Source organism: Trachypithecus francoisi, unplaced genomic scaffold, assembly GCF_009764315.1.
Source record: "Trachypithecus francoisi isolate TF-2019V2 unplaced genomic scaffold, Tfra_2.0 Lachesis_group13, whole genome shotgun sequence".
NCBI lineage: Eukaryota > Metazoa > Chordata > Mammalia > Primates > Cercopithecidae > Trachypithecus > Trachypithecus francoisi.
Window position 1 is genome coordinate 15,974,564 of NW_022681458.1, and position 24,214 is coordinate 15,998,777.

Genomic DNA, 24,214 nt, shown 5'->3' on the forward strand with positions numbered 1-24,214 from the left:
TGGGTGCAGGCTGCAACAGAAATAGTTAGCTCATGTGTCAGGGAGCTGCAGAGAAGCTGCTTCCAAAGTGGAAGTGGGAGGGGTACCTGTAATTTAACTAAGAATGGTCTTCCTTTCCCTAGCAGCTGACTGTGAAGGGAGGGAGAAGAGTTAAACCAGAAGTGAGCCAAGCTTCTGAGCATGGGCAGGACTGTTTGTTAGAAAAGAGGAATTCCAACAGGGACAGTAAGGAGGGTCATGATCCCAGCAACCCTTTATTTCCTGGAAGGTGGCAGTGGTACAAAACTTTTTTATTTTAAAGATTCCCTCAATTGGTGGCAATTTTCATTGTGGATGTTGACATACACACTAATAACACCTTAAAGCTACCTTTTCATTTTCTTTCCCTCCTATTAATTTTTTTTTTTTTTTTTTTTTTGAGATGGAGGCTCACTCTGTTGCCCAGGCTGGATTACAGTGACAAGATCTCAGCTCACTGCAACTGCCGCCTCCTGGGTTCAAGTGGTTCTCCTGCCTCAGTCCCTCGAGTAGCTGGGATTGCAGGCACACGCCACCACCCCTGGCTAATTTTTGTATTTTTAGTGGAGACGGGATTTCACCATGTTGGCCAGGCTGGTCTCACACTCCTGACCTCAAGCGATCCACCTGCCTTGGCCTTCCAATGTTCTGGGATTACAGGTGTGAGCTACCACACCTGGCCTGAGCCACCAGGCCTGGCCTGGTCCTCTTTCCCTACCACTTTGTTCCCCTGAGGTGCCCAGTGACCTTATTATACCAGCCCCAGCCTTCTCTTGCGTTTGCTGCAGAAACTCAAAAGGGGAGCAGAAATAGTACGCCAAATCGCAGCTCTATTCCAGAATCCTCCCAACAGGGAGTGAAGAAAAAAATTTCTATTTTCTATTCTCTGTTCTCTGTTCTGCAAGGCTATGTTCTTTGCTGGTGGAGTGGAGTGGAGTAGACTACAGGCTTCAAACTGAGCTGGTTAGAATATCAATTCTCCTGTCAACTTGCAGCCAAGTTGTTGAAGTCTTCAAAATCCAAGCTTCCTCATCAAAAAAAAAAAAAAAGCAGCAGTGATCTTTTCCAGGGTTGATGTGGGTATTCAGTGAGAGAAGATATTACATACTGATTATGGTCTTTGCCACTGATTATGATAGTGGTAGTAGAAAAACAGTAACCATTATTGGCATTTACAGGGTAATTTATTTTAAAATGGTAGTACATATTGTTACCATTATTATCAATTATTTGGTATGACTGTTATTTCTACAAGAAAACACATATGAATTAGTTTTACTATAATAAATATAGTGAATGTGACTTGTACGATGAAAATGGGGGGAGGAAGAAAGGTGAAACCTCTATAATATACAACAGATGAGACACACCTAAACCATTGCTAGCTTAGGTATGTCTGATCTGTTGTATATGACAGGGGTTTGCCAGAACTTCCAACACAACCAGGCAACTCCTACAGAGAGCAAAATTATAGTATGTGACTATCGTCACTGAAGGTAAACGGGGTCTTAAACTCATCTTTTGGCTTCCAGATGTTCTGGTGTTATAGGAGAGTGATGGGTTGAATGAGTAAGGCTTAATGGAAAATTAGAGACCGGCGCTGCACTGAATGTGTCTCCCTGGAGAAGCAGGAAGGTTCTTAAGCCCCCATTTTTGGGATGCTTGATACTTGATGTACTTTTCACAGAATGAGACAATCTTGGTTGTGTTGGTAATTCAGGAGTTTACCAAACCTAAATTTCCACACCTCAAAGACAGGAGTCATTGGCTAAAAGAGGTCCTCCTTTAAGACCATTCAAATCCAAATAAACATAAAAATTGAGGAAATAATAGTCCCTTATTGTCTGCACTATTCCTTGTATTATATCTCATTAGATTCCTATAGTTGCAAGCATTAGAAACCTACTCCAATGAACAAACACAGTCCAGAGAAGGGGACAGAAGGAAGGGTGGAGAGATGGGCTCAGAAAAGAACCAGGAATGGACTTAGAGAAACTCAGGACAGTGGGAAATGGGTGGTCTTGATGACTGGAACTAATGGAAAGTCTTGTGGGAATGTAGCCCCAGAAATGAAACAATTCCAATCCTTTCATCTACTTTTGCATCCTTCCACTCGAGATTCAAAGTTCGGCAGGAAAGAGTTTAATGGGTCACACACCCTTGATGCCAGAAAATCAGGACCCTTTAATTAGTCAGATCCACCAAGGCTGCTTCTTATGGGAATGTGGAAAGAAGTAAGTCCCCAAAAGGAAATTAAAATGCTAGTACTAAAAGAAAGTAGGATGAGTGCTACATAGGCCAAAAGACAACGAATATCCACTATGCGTATTCAACTTCAAGTAGCCACAGGTAGGAAAGGAAATAAAAGAATGGTCTGTCATTATGGGAAGACATATTGAAATTATAAAATGGCTGTTGTTGACAAAACTATTTACATTTGTATGTGTGACATGTATGTGCATGTACAACACTTGACCTGTGAGTGAATGTTTTTGTGATTATTAAAATAATAAGATAGTATCTGAGGTTAACCTGGTGACAGCTCTCATCAAAGGCTTCATATAAATGAATCTAAAATTCTCCACAGTTTACTCCAAGGCATTAATTTCCCTTGTGTCAGGCAGCCTTGTAATTGGGTTGTGATGTATTTTTAATGATATTTATTATCATTCAAGTGTTTCTAGAAAACTAAGTGAGACATGTAATTTAGTTTGACTTAGATCTTCTTGGATATTTTCTACTTCTTTACAAATACAGAGAAGCAGCCACTTTTAAATTTTATGTTTATTTGCTATACAAAAATATGTGAATTTTAACATGCTCATAAGAGATATACATGGTCAGATTTCTTTAAAAAGAAAATAAGACTTCAACAATCCAAATTTAGTTTGAAAGTGCACCTTACATCACAAATCCTGTAAAGCTCCTTTGTGTCCTTGCTTGCCCTAATGAAATTAAGGGTTAACAAAATAGAAAATTCTGATTTTTCTAACTATAATATGTGTGTTGAATGCAACAATACAGTCATCCCTTATATCTGGAAAACATTTTATACTTTACCGACTTTCACCTGCTTTATGTCACTGAAATGGACTAAGACATTCAAAGAGTTACTGCTGATTGATTGCTTGTGAGATCTGTGTCCGTCTTTGTTACCAAGGGAACCATTTCCAAATTCAGCTTAATCTGAGTTTGCCCAGCTGCACAGTTGTTAACTTTGATTTGACTGGTGTTTTTCCATTTTCATGAAACTGTGTGGTTCAAGACAGACAGGAGGTTAAAGGGTTAGTATAAGATGGCTTATTCTTTACTTAATCATTTTCTTTTTGGTAGGAAAAAGTAGCCTTGTTTTCTGAAGCTCAAACATTTGAGAGGTTCTCCAGGGGAACTCCCTCTGATGAAAGGCTAAATTAAATCTGTTACATGACCCAGGCTGACAGCTGCGGCCGTGGATCCAGCTGTATGGACTTTCTCCGAACTTCTCATTTGTTTTAAACACAAGTGGCGTGGAAGTTGGCTTCATTCCAATTACATTAAGGTCAAAGGGTCCTGGATTAAGTTAAAGCCTAAAGAATCCATGTGTCATTTAGATCTTCTAGTTCTTCTAAGAAATCTAATCAGTTATCTTGATATAACACTGAAATTAGTTAAAAGCTATGTTGCTTTTCATTTGTTTTAGAGATTTCAAGATTGAAATTTTTGGAGGGTCTCTCAAAAGACCCCATGAATCATCACTGTGAGTGATTTGCTTGTCCGTATGTCAAGATGTGAAGAAAACTGAAAAATAATTAGCATGTGGCGCTCTAATAGAGCCTACTCTATTGATACCAAACTAAATATCTATTTTTTGTTAGTTTTTCTGTGTCCTTAATCAGTATGAATAGTTTTGAAAACTAAAGAAGCCATTCCGATATAGGATTAATTCTGTTATGAATATTGAAAATAGAATAAAAGTTCAGATACATGGGAACAACAGCGCTGGCTGAGGAAGAGGGAGTTCCAAATGGTATCACAGGATCTACCACGTGTCACAGAAAGAACATAAAACTTCTCAAAGGAAGTGGGGAACGCTCTTTTCATAGTGTTTCTTGAAAAGACTAGGTTTTCTGAAAAAGAGAACCAGAATAACTACTTCAGGTGGACAAAACTAGAGCAACCCCAATGGTGAATAACCAAGACATGGCTCCCTAATTACACTCAGAATGTAGATCCCAAAGATGCGGTCCTCAGTCACGAGGGATTTGCCACAGAGATGTCCTCTCTTCCTCATTCCATCAGTCCTTTTCCTGATGAGCTCCCCGTGCCGACAAGCCCACCTTGTATCTGTGTAGGTCAGAGCTACAGAAACATATTCAAAGTATCTGCAACATTGATTGTTCTTTAGATTTTTCTATTTGCAAAGCTAATGAGTTTAATATTCAACCAATCCTAAATGTAATCCTTCTCTTTTGATCTGCAAGTATAAATACGTGAAAATATTTTCTAGGCCATTTCTCAAGGAAAACAAAGGTAGAATTTCAAAGTCACTTTCATTTGCTGATATGCATAATCAGGTAGATTGCTTTCCTTTTTCCTGTGGGGGACAGAGTAACCTGACTTCACTCAGGAGATGCTGGAAGGAGAAGCTGTCCTTTTTTTATTTGAGTACTCTTCCTTATGACTATGTTTTTTGCCTCCAATAGAATCATTAATTTTCTGAGTTTTATTTTAAGAAAATTTAAATAATAAATATGAAAGCATAGAGAACAACTCCTGGTACATGAAGAATTCATTGTAGTTGGTTTGATTAGCTGATTGGCATACGTTTCTTGTAAAACATGTAGGGTAATTTTCAGTCGTCTTCAAATAAAAACAAACCTACATTTGTCTGATATTCAGTGGTTCACTTACCACTTTTCATACTTTGTCTACTTGATCTTTGCAGCAGCACTACCCTTTTCCCATTCATCCCAATATCAGCTGTTGCACATGACTTGTCGAAGTTACATGGCTGGTAGGTAAGAGATCCTGAACTTCCAACTAGAGATTCTGATTTCTAATCCTTTGTGACAATGACCAATACACATGAGTATTTAAGTTACCAGATGTTGATGGTTCCCTACAGAGGTGAAAAATATTTTGGTTATTAAATTGCTAATTGCACATCCCCTTTTTGCTGACATTAGCTTCTAGAACCACATATATAATCTGTAATTATTTTCCCTGGTCTCCTTTCCCCAGGGTTTTGTGTATCTTTTCTTAATTACTTGAAACTGTTAGTGGTTGAACTTCTATGTGAAGTCTCACTGTGATTTTTCTAGGCTCCCTCTCTGGTGGATTTTCAAAGGGTAAACAATTTTAAAATCAAATAACTCCCCAGTGTTTCCATGAACACATGATAGTTTTGAGAAACCAAGTTCATTTTCTCACCACGAGGAAAGCAATACATGTTCATTGCAGAAATTTGGAGAGGGCAGAAAAATCCAAATGGCAAAATCCTAAATATCGTAACTGATAATATTAGGATCCATATCTCTAATCTTTTCTCTTTAAATTTCTTAAATCTTGTGTGATTATTCTGTTGTATTATATTTGTTACCACTTTATTGAACAATAATACATAAGCAATTTTGCTTTTTATTACAAACTTTAAAAAATTTAGTTTTAATGGATATGTGTTGTTTCTTAAGATGAATGTACCATAATTTCCTAATTATTTCTTATCCACGGTGATTTACTGTTTCCCATTTTTAGCTAGTTTGTGCCTTTACTATCCCTTAGAGATATAGGTATTCTGAGCTCAAACTCTAGTGTCATAATAGCTATGAATCTAGAACCACTGTCAAGGTAACCTTAACCTCTTTCCTTCTGAGGTAGCGAGTGCCCTTTCTTTGTCTTTCCTTCTGTACCAGTGCTTGCCATCTTGATCATGAACTCCAGCCACTTGGTGTTTTCCAAAAAGAAAAGCCAATTAATATGCGAAATGTTGTGAGTTCGCTAACTTTGCTGAAGAATTGAACCGTTCAGTAAATTTATGGCATGCACTGCACCATTATTTATAGCATGTACTAATAGTTATTCATGGATTTATGCCAACCCCTATCCTAGTTCCAATGTCCTTCCCAAAGTGCATCACAGCATTAAGCCTATCTCCACCATATGCAGTTCTCTGAAAAAGATAAACCGTTGGTTTGGAACAGCAGCTCTGGAGTCTGGTGTCTTCACTCATTGGGTATAATCTCCACTAGCCTACCTTTCTCCCTTATACCTTTGGATTAGGGTGACTATATTTTCTCCATCTTGTTACAAAGATAATATTGTAAAGACATCCTTGTGTAAATCTTGGGTTATATGTGTGCTTGTTTCTTTAAGATAGAATCCCAGAAAAGGAATTCTTGGATCTCGATGACATAATATAAATGTATTTATTTAACAAATATTTATTGAGTGACTACTATTTGCTCTTGGTAGACATTACATTTACAATACTAATGCTTTAAATCCCTGACTAGTGAACATTAAAAACTCATAGCCTTTATCTATTAACACTTGGGTAATGAGGATTATAGGTGTGGGCTCTTCTAGGTGTTTAAAAAGTATTATCTCATTTAATCCTGTGAGGCAGCACCTACTAAACCATTTTACACATGGAGAAATTAATGCATGGGGATTTTAATTACCATGCCTGAAGTTCCACAGCTCATAAGTGGCAATGCCAAAACTGGAATCCCAGGAATTCTGGCTCTAGGGTATATGTTCAACTCTCTGTTGCATCTTGACGTAGAAAACTTATACTCACACTCTCCTTTTTACTTTGGATTTTTCCAAAATAAGGCTGGGTAGTCTAGCTTATGTTTCAGTTAGATTGTGCTTCTATTCTGGAGGAATATGAAGGTTGGTAATGTAGCCATGTAATTTTCAGTGTTACATACTTCAAATGCTTATTTTCTTCAATGTCATTTCTTCATCCATTTGATCTTGAATTATAGTGATGAAAATAATTCAGATATTTGTAGTGGAATACTTTGTTCTTGCTTGTTTCAAACCAATTGAGATGCCCTGGGTAGCCCAGACTATTACAAAGATGATTGTTTTACCACCTTGAGGCTTCGATAATCGTCTTGGCATTCAGTAGTGAAATCAGGTAGATGGGAAACAAGCATTTGTTTTTGTGACAGAAGCCTATTCTTCTGCTGTGAAGTTGATTTGGAGGAAAGCTGTGGATTTGGGGAACTAGATCAAACAACTCTCTTAATTCTCTGTAAGAAGAACAGGGCCTCTTACCACTGTGGTGCAACACCAGCCCTGATGCATAATAACAGGTACTGGTGGGTGCCTTTCCCCATGCAGAGAGACTTTAGAACAGCTAATGAAATTCATTACTCATTTGAGAGAAAGAGTAAAAAGCACTATAAAAATCCAAGCCAATTCAGAGTAATCTTGGCACATACCTTATCCCCGTTGGTGCATTTCCAAAAGAAACAAGCACATTAAATTCAAGAGAGACAACCCAACCCTTGTTAAAGCTGTAAATCAATGCTGCTCAGTCGCCAGTTTCACTCAATGTCTCTGCAAGGAGCAGTAGTGAGAAATTAACTGATCCCACCATCCTTGTATACATCTGTCTCTTTATACCGAGCAGGCAGCTCCCTTGCTCCAGAGAGAACTACTGGTTATATAGCCCGGATTCTTGCCATTACAGATATGTAAAGCATCTATGACAACTTTGGCCTAATCCCAGGCTCTAGACACTATGGAATATATCATTGCTATTTCTTTTTAAACTTTATGTCCCCAAAGTTGTGATGCATTGAATATCTTGGATGTTACACAATGATCAACAAATACACTGGGAAGATTGAACTTCACCAATCTATTCCTCCAGAGGCCAAAACTTAGTAAATTATATGAAGTAGACCTGCTGGATTTTGCAGTCCCATGTCAAAATAACCCCAGTGCAATATCCTTAAACAGGCAAGGCCTAATAAATATCATTCATTAATTGATGTCATAGCCTGAAAGGAATACCTGAAATTATGCCTTCAGATGCTTGCAGGCCATATGTTTTATTTGGGTATATTAAGGAGAGTTAGGATTTAGTTTCTCTGTGGTTTTATTCATAACTTGTGACTTGGGAACTCTGATTTGCCTATTGTACCAATTTAGGTGGGATTGATTTTAGGTAACATTGGGGTCCCAGTAAAAGATCTTCTTTGAAAGATGTTCTTGTCTCCAACTCCTTAAATAATGCTGGATTTGGGGACCAATGGGTGATAAAATTTAAAAGATAGTGAGAACTCGATTATAGAAACCCTCTCAGAACATCCATATGTCATTTGCCTTTAAACCTGTGAATGACAATACACACTAAAACCACACTCTCGTATCCCTACTCATTTTGGTGTGAGGAGGGAGAAGATAAAAGTGTTATCAGCCACATCATAGGCTATTGCTCTAAGTACCAAAGGACATCATGTACTTCAGCTGAAGAACTCTTAGGGACATAACAACCAACCAAAACTAAGGCAGACATAAGAGCTTCCTGAGAGGGTTTTACTGTACATTTTGTTTCGTTTGCTACATTTGATACCTACACACTCAATGGGGGGAAAAACAGGTTTCAGAATAAGCCAACTGTTTCAGACTTGAAGGCCTGTGGGAGCAGTTGGTAATATAAAAGTAATATGCTACAGGGTAAGATAAAGACTACTGAGGCCTACAGCTGAACTGGAGTGAAATACCATGACTTAAAGACAAGCCAATTAAAAAGAAAATAAATGTGGGTGGCAAACCAAACATCTGAAACATGCATTTGCCTTTTGAGCTGTCAATCTATAATCTTTGGAATTAACCTTTGCCTGGGAAATAAGGAATTGGAACTTAAAATAAATCTAAAAAGAATAATATCAAAAGGTAGCAATTCCAGAAAGACTTTTTTTCACTGCCCAAGACTTGCCATAGCATCTCTGTATTTTCTGCCTCAAAATACTCAATGTCTCACAGCTCTTTCATTAAATATGTTGATCAAGTCCGGGCGCGGTGGCTCAAGCCTGTAATCCCAGCACTTTGGGAGGCCGAGACGGGACGATCACGAGGTCAGGAGATTGAGACCATCCTGGCTAATACGGTGAAACCCCGTCTCTACTAAAAAATACAAAAAACTAGCCGGGCGACGAGGCGGGCGCCTGTAGTCCCAGCTACTCGAGAGGCTGAGACAGGAGAATGGCGTGAACCCGGGAGGCGGAGCTTGCAGTGAGCCGAGATCCGGCCACTGCACTCCAGCCTGGGCGGCAGAGCAAGACTCCGTCTCAAAAAAAAAAAAAAAAAAAAAAAGTTGATCAACTGAATTTCTTTTCTCCAAATATTGTGTGAGGTATTTCTTTTTTACTAAACTAGCCACTTTCTGGAAAGACCTTCTAGATAGAATATTCACCTGGCATTACCTTTAGTTTCCGTAAGCATTTGTGAAGTGAGCTGGGTTTTTTTTTTTTTTCTCTAATGTAGAGAGTACATGATGATCCTTGCCATTGGCCCACTATGTTCACATTTTGTTTTTTTTTATATATATTTGGAAAATTATCAAAATATATATTGACTGCTACTTTGAGAAGCCCATTAGCATTTATTAAAATGTCAATGAAAGTTTCTAGGGCTTTATCAGAAGAGCTCTTCCAAAAAAAGCCTTAGGAGTCAAAGCTATCTGTGTGCTTTGCAGAATGAGGAAGGGTGGCACGTGTGAGTGTGGGGAAGGAAGAGTTTGGGTGGGAAGGTATCTGTTGATGTCACTTATGTGAAAAAGAAAAATAATTTGTTTCACTTATGAGATCACTTTAGTGTTCAAATTTCCTAAGAACTACTCAAACCTCTAGGAGTCCCAAAATAACCCAGAGGACCATCGCTTTTCACTTAGGTTGCATAAATGCTTCATCAAAAGGGTTAGAGGACTCAGATTGTGTTTTTGGTTTTCTGTTTTGGATTTTGTTGTGTTTTGCAGCAGGAGAGGGTCCATTTTTCTCACCATATGAGTTCTGTACAACTGGAGCAAACACATCAACCCTATAGTGAAACAGAAATGGAGCAAACACCTCAACCCTATAATGAAACAGTCACATTTCTCCCTCTATTTTTATTTTTGGCACTACGGGAGGCTTCTTTGAAGGGAGCGCATTCCCTCTTGGCTTCAGGAATCTAATGCAATGTGATTATCGGGCTATTTTTTTCAGACTTATCCATTTTCACCACACTGCATCCATAATAGTCCTGTCATTCAGTTCTATTAGAAAATGACCTAGCTTGTCTCTGTAGAGACAAAGAGGCTCAGAGCCAAGCAATTAATCCTGACACAGGATCTATGTGTTCATGACAACCAAGACTGCCTGTGATACTTTGATTGCTAGCAAGGTGCCAACGTTTTCAAATTGACCCAAGCAGAACTCACAAGGAATTATCTAATTCAGAAGAAATGATGATAATTATCATAAAACCACAGCAAGTAAGCAGAAGGCCTTTCTTCCTGTTGACAAAAATTTACATAAACATCTGTTCTGAGGATGTGATAGGGCTGGGTATTGTGAACCTTGGGGACTTAATAAGAACAGTTTGAATTTCTGAGGGAGATATCAGGTATTTTAGGATTTTCTCATATTATTTCAGATCTGGAAATAATAGTTACGTGGCTTTGCCCTACATTCCTGGAGTCTCTGTGACTGCATTGAAAGGATTGTGCGGTGTCAAAGCCTCAATGATAACTAAGAGATGAAATCCAACCAGGCATAGAAAAGGGAGATGGTATATGTCAGTGATTAATACCATATTTTCTTTTTCTACAGCAAGAAAAGCCTAGGCTTCTCGAGCCTTTGGATTATGAGACTGTCATTGAAGAACTTGAAAAGACCTACCGGAATGATCCTCTTCAAGATCTCCTGTTCTTCCCCAGTGATGACTTTTCAGTAAGTCTTCTCTTCTCAAGCCATCTAGATTCAGGAGGGCCCTACAGATTCGGTCGTTGTCTTTCTGTGTAGATTCAGGGAGTCCAGTCCTCCCTGTGGCCACCCTACATCTCAGTCTCTGCAGCAGGAGTTCACATCCAATAATAGAAAGTACCCCAGGGCCCCCTCAAGTTGAAAGATCAGAAGCTTAGTGAGTCACTGGCCACTGGGGACTGGGAGGAGGCCCGGGACACAGCCTGGTTCCAGCTGGTACTCGTGTACCTGTCAATGTCTGGGTTTCTGACCACTGCCTTACCTGGACCCACAGAGCACTTCCTCCCTCAGCCATTTCTAACTGAAAGCTTCCAAGCAACTGAAACCAACCAATGGCAAAGACAGGACTCTATTAGCACAAAAGATGCAGTTCTTAAAAATCACCCTTACTCTTGGTTTGCCTTTCATAAGGAGATATTGACACTTGGGGGCAAAGAAAGGTAGGCTAGAACATCTTCATGGAGAGATTTGAGGTCTGAGATAGTCCCCTTTAGATGCACACTACCACATAGACAGCCTCTGAGGATAGTAGAGATAATGAATGAAAAGGAAATTCATGTTGGAAACAAACACGAAGTTCTGGATGGTGAGCACCCACATGTTCCAAACATAACATATTGTTACTTTGTGGTCTTAAAGATTTTTAAATTGTTATCTAACTATGCAAACAGAGATCTCAATGAGCAGTTAGTAAATTTTCCTGTCTCTTCCTAAAAGAAAGATAGTCTCAGACATCACAAACTTCAACATCTTAAAGCAAATGAAAAGGCAGCTGAAGGGTACCCCTGTGAAACAGCCGTTGTCCATGCAGACCTCTATCAGGGAGCGTGGGTCTCAGTGCCCACACATTCCTCAAACAGCCTCAAACTTCCATTTTCTCTCTTACTTTGAGGGCAGGTCTGGCTTCAGGCTTTTAAAGGGGTGGTTTTTTTTCACCTTCCTCCATGGATTCATGAAAAAGAAGGTATATGGAAGTTAATGATTTTCTGTTTCAAGTATGAAGAATCATGGAAGAAAGGAGACAGATTTGTAAATAGGAAGAAAGAAACTCTTCCAATGTTTTTCAAAATTTTAAACGGCTTCCACTTGAGTGCTGGCACATTTTGAGAGAGACTTATCTCGTGCAGAAATCTCATTTCCGTGGTTGGACCAGGCCACTGGAAGTTAAACTGCAAGCATAAAGTTAAACCACATTTTTTAAAATTCCACATCCTCATTTTCATTTTTCAGACTGAAGATTAACCTGATGAACAGTTTCTTTCTTTCTGTCTCTCTCTTTCTCTTTCTTTTCTTTTCTTTCTTTCTTTCTCTCTTTCTTTCTTTCTTCTTTCTTCTTTCTTTCTTTCTTTCTTTCTTTCTTTCTTTCTTTCTCTCTTTCTTTCTTTCTTTCCTTCTTCTTTCTTTTTTTTTTTTTTTAACCGAGTGTCTCTCTGTCACCCAGGCTGGAGTGCAGTGCCGCAGTCTTGGCTCACTGAAACCTCCACCTCCCAGATTCAGGTGATTCTCCTGCCTCATCCTCCCAAGTAGCTGGGATTACAGGTGCATGCCACCACACCCGGCTAATTTTTGTAATTTTAGTAGAGATGGGGTTTTGCCATGTTGGCCACGCGGGTCTCCAACTCAGGACCTCAAGTGATCTACCCATTTCAGCCTCCCAGAGTGTTGGGATTACAGGGGTGAGCCACCATGCCCAGCCTTGAACAGCCTCTTTATGTCAAACAACACCAAAAATCATGAATGCAGGAGCATCTTTTCTCCTAGTTATATCCTTCAAAAATATGTCAAATGCTACTTCAAGGCCTCCTAGCTCAAAAAGAAAGTGGAGGATGCAGGTAGATGGACTGTAAAGTTTGCAGTGAGTTTGGATTGTTTTGGCATCTTTCCATGCTCATTTAAATTGAGGAATGTCTCTGATTACTCCTTGATCTTTACCATCCTTAGCAGTGTAATGGAGAATACAAGAATAACTCTTTATTTTTCCAATGTGAACATTCCAATAAATACACTGAACTATTTTATTCCATGGCTGCTTAAAACCCTTCTGTGGCTCCCCGACTGCCTTCAAAATGAAGTACAATCACCTCGGCATGACCCAATGCCTGCTTCAAGATGTGGTCCTTGCCCATTTCTCAAAGCCATAGCCTACTCTCTCCCACCCCATCCCAGCCCATCATACACAGTCACCCTCATTCCCAACTGGGGTAAAAGACAGCATAGTTCCAAACATACTATTCTATAACACACCCCAAACCATTTCCTTCCTTTATTCATTCAGCAAATACATGATGTATAATACTGAATACTGGGCATTATTCGATGAATGGAGACAGCAGTGATTAGACAGAAATCACCTGGGGTTCTAAGGGAGCTTACCTTTTGGTGAGTTTACTTATTGAAGGTTTACTTATTCCAAAGAAAAAGGTAAACCAATTAATTTGCCAGATAATTCAGATAGAGACCAGTTATATGAGGAAAATAAAACCAGGCAGAATCTGATGATAGAATCTGAGTAGGGTAAGAACTGCGTTGGTCTAGGTGACCATGGACAAGCTTCTCTAAGAAGGCGACATTTAAGCTGAGTTCTGAGTTCTCAAAAAGGATCAGCCATGCTGAGGAAGGCGTGTTTCAGCCTAAAGGGGTAGCTGGTGCAAAGACCCTGAAGAACTCCAAGACTGGAGATTGGTATGGCTGGACAGGATAAGGCATTTGCATCTTATTCTAACTACAGGCAAGGGCAAGTCACAGGAGTGTTTCAAGAAGGAAAACAAAGGACTGAGTGTGGATTCCTAAATATTAAAAGTTCATCTGGGCTCTGTGTGGAAAACATAAAATAGGACCTGGAGGAAGTGGGGAGTGTGGTCCAAAGAATCATTCACAATTAATCTCTGCCCAAGAGATTTTCAATGCCACGTAATCCTTACTATCAGCAAATGTCGCATCCTCCAAATGGCTAAATTTTAATTTGCATTAAGCAACTGACAAACAAAAGGATAGTATTAGATGTTATCTCTACATAAAATTGCCCATTTTTGAATAACATGTGGAGATTGTGCCTCATTTTTCCTGCTCTACAGAGTACGGCTTGGCAAACTTGGCACCAAGGTGGCCCTGGGGTGACCTGCTGCCTATTTTTTATGTCCCATGAGCTAAGAATGGTTTTAATGTTGTTAAAATAGCTTAAGGAAAAAAGATGATATTTCCAAACACATTAAAATTATCTGAAATTCAAATTCTGATATCTGTAAAGAAAGTTTTATTGAACACGGACACCATTCCTTGACCTCTTGTCAGTGGCTGCTTTCATGATGCAAAGGCAGGGTTGCAACAGAGTTGCAGTAGTGGCAACAGAGACAAGATTTATTCTTCGATGCTTTACAGAAAAAGTTGGCTGACATACAGTACAACTGCATGCGTTTTTGGTTTTTATCCTCATGCCCTTTGTGGAATATAGGCGTGTCTGTAAATCTCTGATGTTACCTGCTTCACCCACAGCCTGTGTCACATTTTAGGGATGTGGTGCACCAACAGGAAGTGTCCGTGCAGTCGGCAAGCATGTCATTTCCTTGGCTCTCCCTTGAGCAGTGGGTGAGGCTCCTCTGGGGTGTGTGGGGTCGATCTCCACTGAGCCAATGTGAAGTGGTCATAGAATGACCACTCCAATCCCAAGGCATCCCGGGATGGAAGGAGAGGGGCAGCTCCAAGCTTCCCACCCCCACCTCTAAACGTCTTTCATCCAGTTTCTGCCCTGCAGATTGGAGAATCCAGCTCACTCGTATGTTTCCACGTTACCAAGCACCCACACTTGCAGCACACATGATTCATTACTCGGTTTGTTTAATCAATATTTATTCAGCACCCACGAGCTGCTGAATATAGAACAGCATTTCCTAGACTAGTGAGACTGACAAGAAAAGCAAAAGTGCTGTGTTTAAGGAGCTCATGCCCTTTTATGGATGAAAAAGCAAGTTGACTTAGAATGCTTCTGGTTAAAAAATAACAAGAATCAGAGACTTCGTCTGGTATCTAGTACACTGGAAAGATTACTTTTCACCAAGGCAGTATTCTTACATTGTGACTGTATATATTAAAAGTTTTTCTCTATTCACTCTGCTGTCCCAACCGCCAAATACCCTCATTTGCCTGGACCACACCTCCCCTCCAAGAAGTGGCTTTGTAACTGGTCCTCCTTTCTTCTTTGCTCTGCTTTGATTCGTTCACACACAGTACTCAATGGAAGCTGTTAGGAACACAAATTAGATAACGCCATGCCTCCGGCTAAAACTTCTCAGCGGCTTCTCATTGCCTTAAGAGTCAAATCCAGCTCCTCCCATAACCCCTGTCATCTGGTTCCCCATGATCTCTGAGTTCTCATCTAGCCCGCTTTCCTCAGTCACTGCACAGACATCAAGCATTCTTTCTGTTCCTCCAGCTTGCCAAGCTCATCCCCTCTTAGGGCCTTTACACTCTCTGTATAGCTGGTTTCTATTTTTCAGTCACAACTCAGTTTAAATGTCACCTCTACAAAGAAGCATCCCTGACTTCCGAGCTACGTTGCCCTCACAGCCAGTTACTTTATAACATTACCCCACCTGCTTCTCTTGCTAACACTTAACACCACTGGGAAATATCTTGGTTTGCTTTTTCACTTCTCTGTCACTTGTTTCTCGTTGTTAGACGGTAGCCTCTGGCAGGACAGAGACGTCTTCTGTCTTGATCATTGAAAGATTTTCAGCAACTAAAGCAGAACTTGGCACAAAGCAGATGGAAAATAAATATTTATTTCATGAATTATCTTTCAGAAACATCTAGATTGCTATTTTATAACATCATGTTGATCCTTTGACTACCTTGAGGAACCAAAGGCTATTCTGAAACAAAATTCTTGAGAATAAAGAGGCTGAAGTCATTGACTTTGTTTAATGGTGAGGAAAATACTTCCCTCTATAGCACAACTCAACAGATCACCTTAAAAAACAGCACTAAGAACACGATTCCCTTTTAAAAGAGGCCCATTCCTTCTAATATAGTTCCTGGCTCCTAGCTGATATCTACAAAGCTTAGTTTTCTCCTTTTAACACTTTTTTTAAAGAGTTGGAGTCTCGCTTTGTTACCCAGGCGGGAGTATAGTGGCAAGTCACTGCAGCCTCAAACTTGGCCTCTCAAAGTGCTGGGATTACAGGCATGAGCCACTGCACCCAGCCCTCTAACACTTTAGTGGACTTCTTCACTTACTCATTCACTTTCTTTCTGTTACTAGGCAAGGGACAAATCAGTTCACATCTGTACTTCAAGTACCCAACACAATGTCTTGTTCATGGACATTCAATAGATTAACAAACATGGAATTAAAATAGTTTTCTTCCAGGTTAAGGGCCTGACACAGAAACACTTTCCTTTATTTTGGCACACCAGGTAGAAGCTAGTGCTCCTGGTATGTGGGTTCTGGGACTAAGCAGCATGAACTTCTGCACTACATGTGTCCTGATGATTCACTAAAATAAGCAGTATCAATGTATTTATTAAACCATTCATTGCAAAAACTTATACTGCTTCAATAATTGTATTTGCGACTTTTGTTCATCTTTCTTTTTCAAGCTGGTAGTAATCGAAACTTTAGAACAAAACAAAAAATAAAGAACTTAGTCACCAAAGTGTATGACTCAGTAAAGTAGGCAAAGAAAGTAAGAAAAGAAAGCAAGTGCTAAGAAAAATGGTTTCAAGGACACACTGAATCATATTGTTAAATGATTCCGTTTAAGAAGAGGCTGATGCAAAATAGCAGGAAAAAAGTTGAGAAAGTCAGAAATGAGTTTCTTCCTGAGCAAAAGATGTAGAAAGCCTGAGATGGGATCATTTCTGGGAAATACAAAACCATATTAAGAAAGTTCTGATGTCTGAAAGCTGGTGAGACTGTACACTGTGTAGGAAGACCGCCTATCAACTATACTTCAATATTGTCCACACCAGTAAAACTCTATTTCATCTTACTTTCATGGCCTACCTTTGGTGATCTAAGCTGTATATATCCAGGACACTAATATGAATAAGAAGCAGACCTTACACTTAAACAGTCACACTTTCAACACTGGGCAGTGTGATTTTCAAAGTCAAAAGATTGTAGTCTATGTCACATGACTACAATCACCCAAGAGTCTCATTATCTTCTCAAATTCCATCTTCATATTAGTAGGTCAGAATTGTGTCCCAGGGCACTCCAAGGCATTCTGCACTTTTCACTGGCTTACTATTAAAACTCAGAGAATCGTGGATATCATAATATACCAATGGCTTGTACTTTTCATAGTATGTCTTCAGCAATGAAAAGCAAAGCAGATGGTATATGGGGACTTCTAGACTCAACCACAAGGGTCATTCTAGGAGAGGAAGCAGAAAGACTTGAATATGTTTTAAATTGCAAATCAGTAAGGTCATGAGTTTTCTTTTTTTCTCTCTCTCTCTGAGACAAAGGTTAACATTTTATAAGAATCTCAACTTCTTTTAAATCTGTGGCTTTTGAGCCTGAAAAGCAGGCTTTTAAATGGCTCCTGGTGTTCATGTAAGAACATTGTAATTGCGATTTGAAAGTTAAGTAATAGTCTTTGTCGAATTAGATTCTTTCTATGTTATAATATTCCTCTCATTTACAAGCTAATGAAGTTAAGATTTGGAAAGACTATTGTTCAAGGAAATAGAGCAACTGGAAGGACAGAAATCTAACATAAGCACCTTGACTTTTACTATTAGTTTCTGTCTAAACAGCATGCTTTTGGCCAGATGCTTCTTAGAAAAAGAAGGCACACAAGTTGGGGGAAATATTAACTTCCTGAATCCCACAGTGAGTGATGCCATTAGAAAGTAAGTACTGTACTGAAACAGTTCTAGTTGCTTATTTCATTTCAGTAAGAATGCATGTGGAGACTCTGGTCTGTGTTTGATTGTGCTAAGAATGTAGGTCCACACAAGACGTGGATACAAATGTTCATAGAAGCATTATTCATAATAGCCCCAAAATGAAAATCACCCAAATAATCCATCAACTGATGAATGGATAAACAGAATGTGGTATATCCATAAAATGGAATGTTATTATCATTCAGTCATAAAAAGGAATGAAATGTTGATACATGCTACAATTTAGATCAACCTTGAATACATTGTATTAAGTGAAAGAAGCCAGTCACAAAAGACCACATAGTCCACACATATGAAATGTTCAAAATAGGCAAATCCATAGAGACAGAAAGGAGATTAGTGGTTGCCGTGGCCTGGGGAGATGGGAAAATGAGAAGTGAATGCAAGTGGATATGGGGTTTCTTTTGGGCATGATGAAAATGTTCTGTAATTAAATCGTGGTAATGGTTGCACAACTCTGTGAATATACCAAAAACCACTTAATTCTATACTTTTAAAGGATAAATTTTATGACATATCAATTATATTTCAATTAGATGGGTTTTTTTTAAAGCCGTTCTATGTATTAGGGTAGAGGTGGTGTATGTGATCACAGGAAGGATACAAAAGAATCATGAAAACATATATCTGGATACAAGCACTTTATTCTTTAAAGGAATGAATGGAACATAGCAAAGGAGTAATAAGGAACATGGCAAAAGTTATTTTACAGTTGTTATATTTTACTCCCAAAGCAGACATAATGTGGCTTGCTTATAAACAATAAAACACACAGGTAAAATGACTGGCTGAATTCATTAGCAGCATAACTTTTGGACCTAAAGGTAAGCTGCAGACTTAATGTGTGCTACAGAGAGTAAATAATAGCATTTAGGGAAGAGAAATGTGTGTTGGATGAATTAGAAAGCTTTTCAAAAGGAACTGGCACCTATACAAAACCTGAGATTTTGAAAGAATGAGGAAATAAAAAGACTTTTGGAGAGGCAGAGGAGCATAGGCAAAGGGACTGTGCAGGAATGAGGCTGGTCCTGAAGGACAAATGCGGGCAGCCAGGTGGGATGGAGCCCGTGAGAGTTGGCAGTGCTGGGCCGCTCTTCAGTCCATTTCTCTTCCCTAGACCATGTCTGCAGGCCTCGCAGCAGGCAGCCCTCTTCACTGGGCTTTCTTGGATGGTAAACTCAGACCATGGCCCTCAGAGTCTTTGCCAGGGGGAGGTCCTGGTGCAGTAGGTGTCTTTATATTGTTGGAGCAACTCGTTTCTATTAATGCTCACATTTTCCCATATGTAGAATGTTTGGTCCTTACCTCTTTAGAGGAGATGAAACACATTTTGGAGCCTGGAAAATAAGTCACAAAAAAGAAGTGAAATGACTAGTTTGTCAATCCAAGAGTAAAACACCTTGAACTTCTTCTTACAGACTTCTATCACTACTATATACCAAAATACTATGACACTGTGTCCTCTTGCGTAACTTGGCTGGAATGACGACTATCCAGTAATAGACAACTGTGTATTTGCCATACAGTTTAACCCCAGCAAAACAAGAAAGGCCTTCCCTTTAAAGCACAAGTCAGGTACTAAAGTAATATTCTCATGTATTTAAACAACAAGGAAGATAAAATCACAATACTCTTCTGAATGTGGTAAAAGACATTTTTCAAGCAACTAATGCAATCTAAGGACATTCTCTAATAGAATAAAAGGCAATCTCAGTGTCTGAGAAATTTAGGTTAAAATCAGTTTTAAACACATGCTGAGGGGTCATGAATCATGAAATTTTAGTTAATAATCCTTATTGTGAGGCTTATAACTCCCCAACTTAGGCTGATTGATTACTTTAAACACCATCATTTTGTCCTCCTTTTTGAACAGGTAGAAGCTACAATACTGTCAGAGGAAGCTTTTCTCAGCCCCAAGATAGGATAAGCAGCCCTTTTTTAGACTTTTCCAGTGACCTTTGGCCAACTGAGAGATGGTCCTGATGTACTTGGAATGAAGTCTTCTGTAGCCAGGGTAGCCAGCAGATTGGTGGCTGTTACAAAACCCCCAAGACCATACACTGCAGACTACAAGGAACCAGAAAGCGACAGGGCTGCAAGGGAGGATGTCTGAATCTCATGGACCTGAAACTATAAACACAGGCCTGCATGCCTCATTTCAGGACAGTTTTTATTTCCAAATGCCTGATCTCTGGACAATAGATAGGCTCCTTATGAAATCCTACCGCCAAAGGAGAAGCTCAGCTGAGTTCCACTGCAGTTTCAGATCCGTTTTATGCTATTGAGCTACACTAATTGTTGACCAGAGTTTTATAAAAGAGAACAGGAAGTCTCCTGTGGTCAAGACAATTTGTAGTGGTCTGAAAGCATCTGATTCTCAGAAAAGAAAAAATTCTTTGTAACCATATTAAAACCCTTATCAAATATGATTGTTTATAGTTTTCTTCTTATTTGATCAATTCATTTTTGCTTCAGTGGAGACACATTAAAGAGATCTAAAATGAGAAGTGCCACAGTTTTTAAAGTGGAAACTTGTGGAGTCCTTGCACTTTTTTTTTTAGATGGAGTTTCACTCTTGCTGCCCAGGCTGGAGTACAGTGGCGCCGTCTCGGCTCACCGCAACCTCTACCTCCTGGGTTCAAGCGATTCTCCTGCCTCAGCCTCTCGAGTAGCTGGGATTGCAGGCATGTGCCACCATGCGCAGCTAATTTTTTTTTAGTAGAGACGGGGTTTCTCCATGTTGGTCAGGCTGATCTCGAACTCCCGACCTCAGGTGATCCGCCTGTCTCAGCCTCGCAAAGTGCTGGGATTATAAGCATGAGCCACTGCGCCTGACTGTCCTTGCACTTTTTCAGACAACTACTCCAGTATTATTATAAAATACAACTAAAATCAATAGCACATTATGGGCATGCATTATACATGCATTCCCCTTTCCTGTACCTTGTGTAACCTGCACAAGACATTAGATGTGCAATAACTGCACATATTGTAAAATAATGTTTTAGATTTACCACATGGTTCCAAGAGCATGATTCAGCCCGTTGTCTTATTTAGTAAAAAGTCAACATCATTTTATAACAAGAGCTCTCTAGGCATTGTACACATGATTAAGCAATTTTTGTAACCCGACCTGAATGAATTCGCAGTCTCATAAATTGGATGTGAACATTCCCTTAGTATTTGGGGACCTATCTAACTATAGGACATTACTAATCTAGTAGCCATGTGATTACTGTTACGGGGAACCCAAGCCTACATTCCAGAAACTTACCAATAAAACAAACAAACATAAAGCTTCTTAAATCAGCTAAGTGTTCATGTTATTATTATTATTTATTGAAACAGAGTTTTGCTGTTGATGCCTTGGCTGTAGTGCACGATCTTGGCTCTTTGCTACCTCCGCCTCCCAGGTTCGAGTGATTCTCCTGACTCAGACTCCCAAGTAGCTGGGATTACAGGTGCCCGCCACCACACCCAGCTATTTTGCATGTGTGTGTGTGTGTATGTATATGTATGTGTATGTGTATGTGTGTGTGTATATATATATATATATATATATTTATAGAGACGGTGTTTTGCCATGTTGGCCAGGCTGGTCTGGAACTCTTGACCTCAGTTGATCTGCCCACCTCAGCCTCCCAAAGGGCTGGGATGACAGGCGTGAGCCACTGTGCCTGGCCCACTGTATTTTATTATGTCACAGAGCAGTGATCATAGTGGGACAGTGAGTTTACTACACAGATGGAACAGGGAGTGGATTTGTCACATGCAAAGTATGATGAAGCCAATTCAGATCTTATTATTTACGTTTTACTTAATTATAAGCTTAATCTTGAGCCATGTTACTCTACTCTCCATCAGACAAAGTATTTTTTAAAAAGCCAAGAAAGCAATGGAGACTCTAGTGGAAAATGAAAAAGAGGACTATCTTGCATTTTTGTATAAAAAATTATTAATAATGGCCATAATATAGAATTTTTTTTGAATTAGAGAGAAAAATGTCTAATGTTCCCAGTATATTATAATATGTAATATTCCCTAGAAACCAAGCAAGTAACACCATGTATTTGTAAATTATCCATCCAAATAGGAAACAAAGGCATCTCAGATAATTTAAACTCAGCAATAATCCCCAAAGCTCAATTTAGGCATGGTTCTTAATATTCTACTCCAAAACTTCAATATAGTTTATTTACTGTTTATCTTCTAACAGAGTGAACAGCATAAAATAAGCAACATGAAGAAAGGAACTCTAAAGGAATTAAAAATGTCAAATGTAGGCCAGGCGCAGTGGCTCATGCCTGTAATCCCAGCATTTTGGGAAGCTGAGACAGGCAGATCCCTTGAGTCCAGGAGCTGGAGACCATCCTGGGCAACATGGTGAGACCCCGTCTCTACAAACAAAAAACAAAAGAGTGAAAATTAGCCAGGCATAGTGGTGCGCACCTGTAGTCTCAGCTACTGGGGAGCACGATCACTTGATCCATTAGCCAGGCATAGTGGTGCGCACCTGTAGTCTCAGCTACTGGGGAGCACGATCACTTGAGCCCCGGATGTCGAGGCTGCAGTGAGCTGTGATTGTACCACTGCACTGCAACCTGGCCAACAGAATGAGACCCTGTCTCAACAGCAACAAAAACAACAAAGTAAAATGTAAATGTAATTAATAAGATCCACATTGACTCTATCTTACTTTTCATGCAAAGCAACTGCTCCCTGTTCCATCTGTGGCACTATGCTTGCTCCTTGCACCTATGCCTGGTTTGAACTGGTAGCCACAGCTCTTCCGAGCTCTGTTCATACAGCTGCAGTCAAATCCTGGAGCAAGTGCAGTGGCCCAGGGAGCTCAGTCCCCAGCTGTGCTTTAGGGCGAGCATTCGTTTTCACCAGTGATGTATCTAGATCCTAGTTTTCTCATTGTTTTTCATCTTCTGATCTTGTTAAATCTACATGATGTTCTTCCTTTTTCATACGATACAAACCCTGTGCTTCCCGACATGCATGTGCACATGCACACAAACTCACACCAACACATCACACCCGTTCACACGTGTACAGACACATGCACACTCCACACACACCACAACACTCACCACACACATTCACACCACACATACACACACACCACACACACTGACCCATCACCCCCATTCACATGTGTACACACATACACATGCAGACACACTCTACACAGATTCACATACCACACACACCACACACATTCACACCACACATACACACCACACACTCATACCGCACATACACACCACACATACACACCACACATACACACACTCACCACACTCTACAACACACTCTACACACATACCACAACACTCACCATACACATTCACACCACACATACACACTCATACTGACACATCACACCCATTCACACATGTACACACATACACATGCAGACATACTCCACATTCACATACCACACACTTTCACACCACAAATACACACACACCACACATACACACCACACACAGACACATCACACTCATTCTGTGTACAGACACACACATGCAGATACACTCCACACACACACACACCACACACCACACACATTCACACCACACATACAGACACACCACACACTCATACCACACATACACACCACACATACACACACCACACTCTACAACACACTCTACACACACACAACACTCACCACACACATTCACACCACACATACACACACCACACACACTGACACATCACCCCCATTCACATGTGTACACACATACACATGCAGACACACTACACAGATTCACATACCACACACCACACACATTCACACCACACATACAGACACACCACACACACTGACACATCACACCAATTCACATGTGTACACACATACACATGCAGACACACTCCACACACATTCAGATACCACACACACCACACACATTCACATCACACATACAGACACACCACACACACACCACACATACACCACACACACTCTTGACATATCACACCCATTCACATGTGTAGACACATATGCAGACACTCTACACACATTCACATACCACATACACCACACACATTCACACCACACATACATACTGACACATCGCACCCATTCACATGTGTATACACATACGCATGCAGACACACTACACACGCCTTCACATACCGCACACACCACACACATTCACACCACACATACACCACACACACACACAACACACACGCCCACACTCACACCACACATACACTCACACCACACACACACTACCACACTCACACCACACATACACATGCAAATACAACACACTCTCATGTATACACACTAACACACTCCACAC

General features: G+C 39.9%; 1 protein-coding gene and 1 long non-coding RNA gene across 6 annotated transcripts in view; one reads left to right on the forward strand and one right to left on the reverse strand.

Annotated features, from left to right (window-relative positions):
- DOCK10 (dedicator of cytokinesis 10) overlaps positions 1-24,214 on the forward strand; it is a 286,919-nt gene that overhangs the window by 99,719 nt on the left and 162,986 nt on the right. For all 4 annotated transcript variants that reach the window (XM_033230043.1, XM_033230041.1, XM_033230042.1 and 1 more), the window contains exon 2: positions 10,827-10,946. In XM_033230043.1, coding sequence (XP_033085934.1) covers positions 10,827-10,946 — 120 coding nt within the window. The remainder of the gene's footprint in view (positions 1-10,826; positions 10,947-24,214) is intronic.
- Positions 18,522-24,214, reverse strand: part of LOC117094446 — a 340,510-nt gene continuing 334,817 nt past the window's right edge. For both annotated transcript variants that reach the window (XR_004441551.1, XR_004441553.1), the window contains one exon: positions 18,522-19,228. This is a non-coding gene — a long non-coding RNA (uncharacterized LOC117094446). The remainder of the gene's footprint in view (positions 19,229-24,214) is intronic.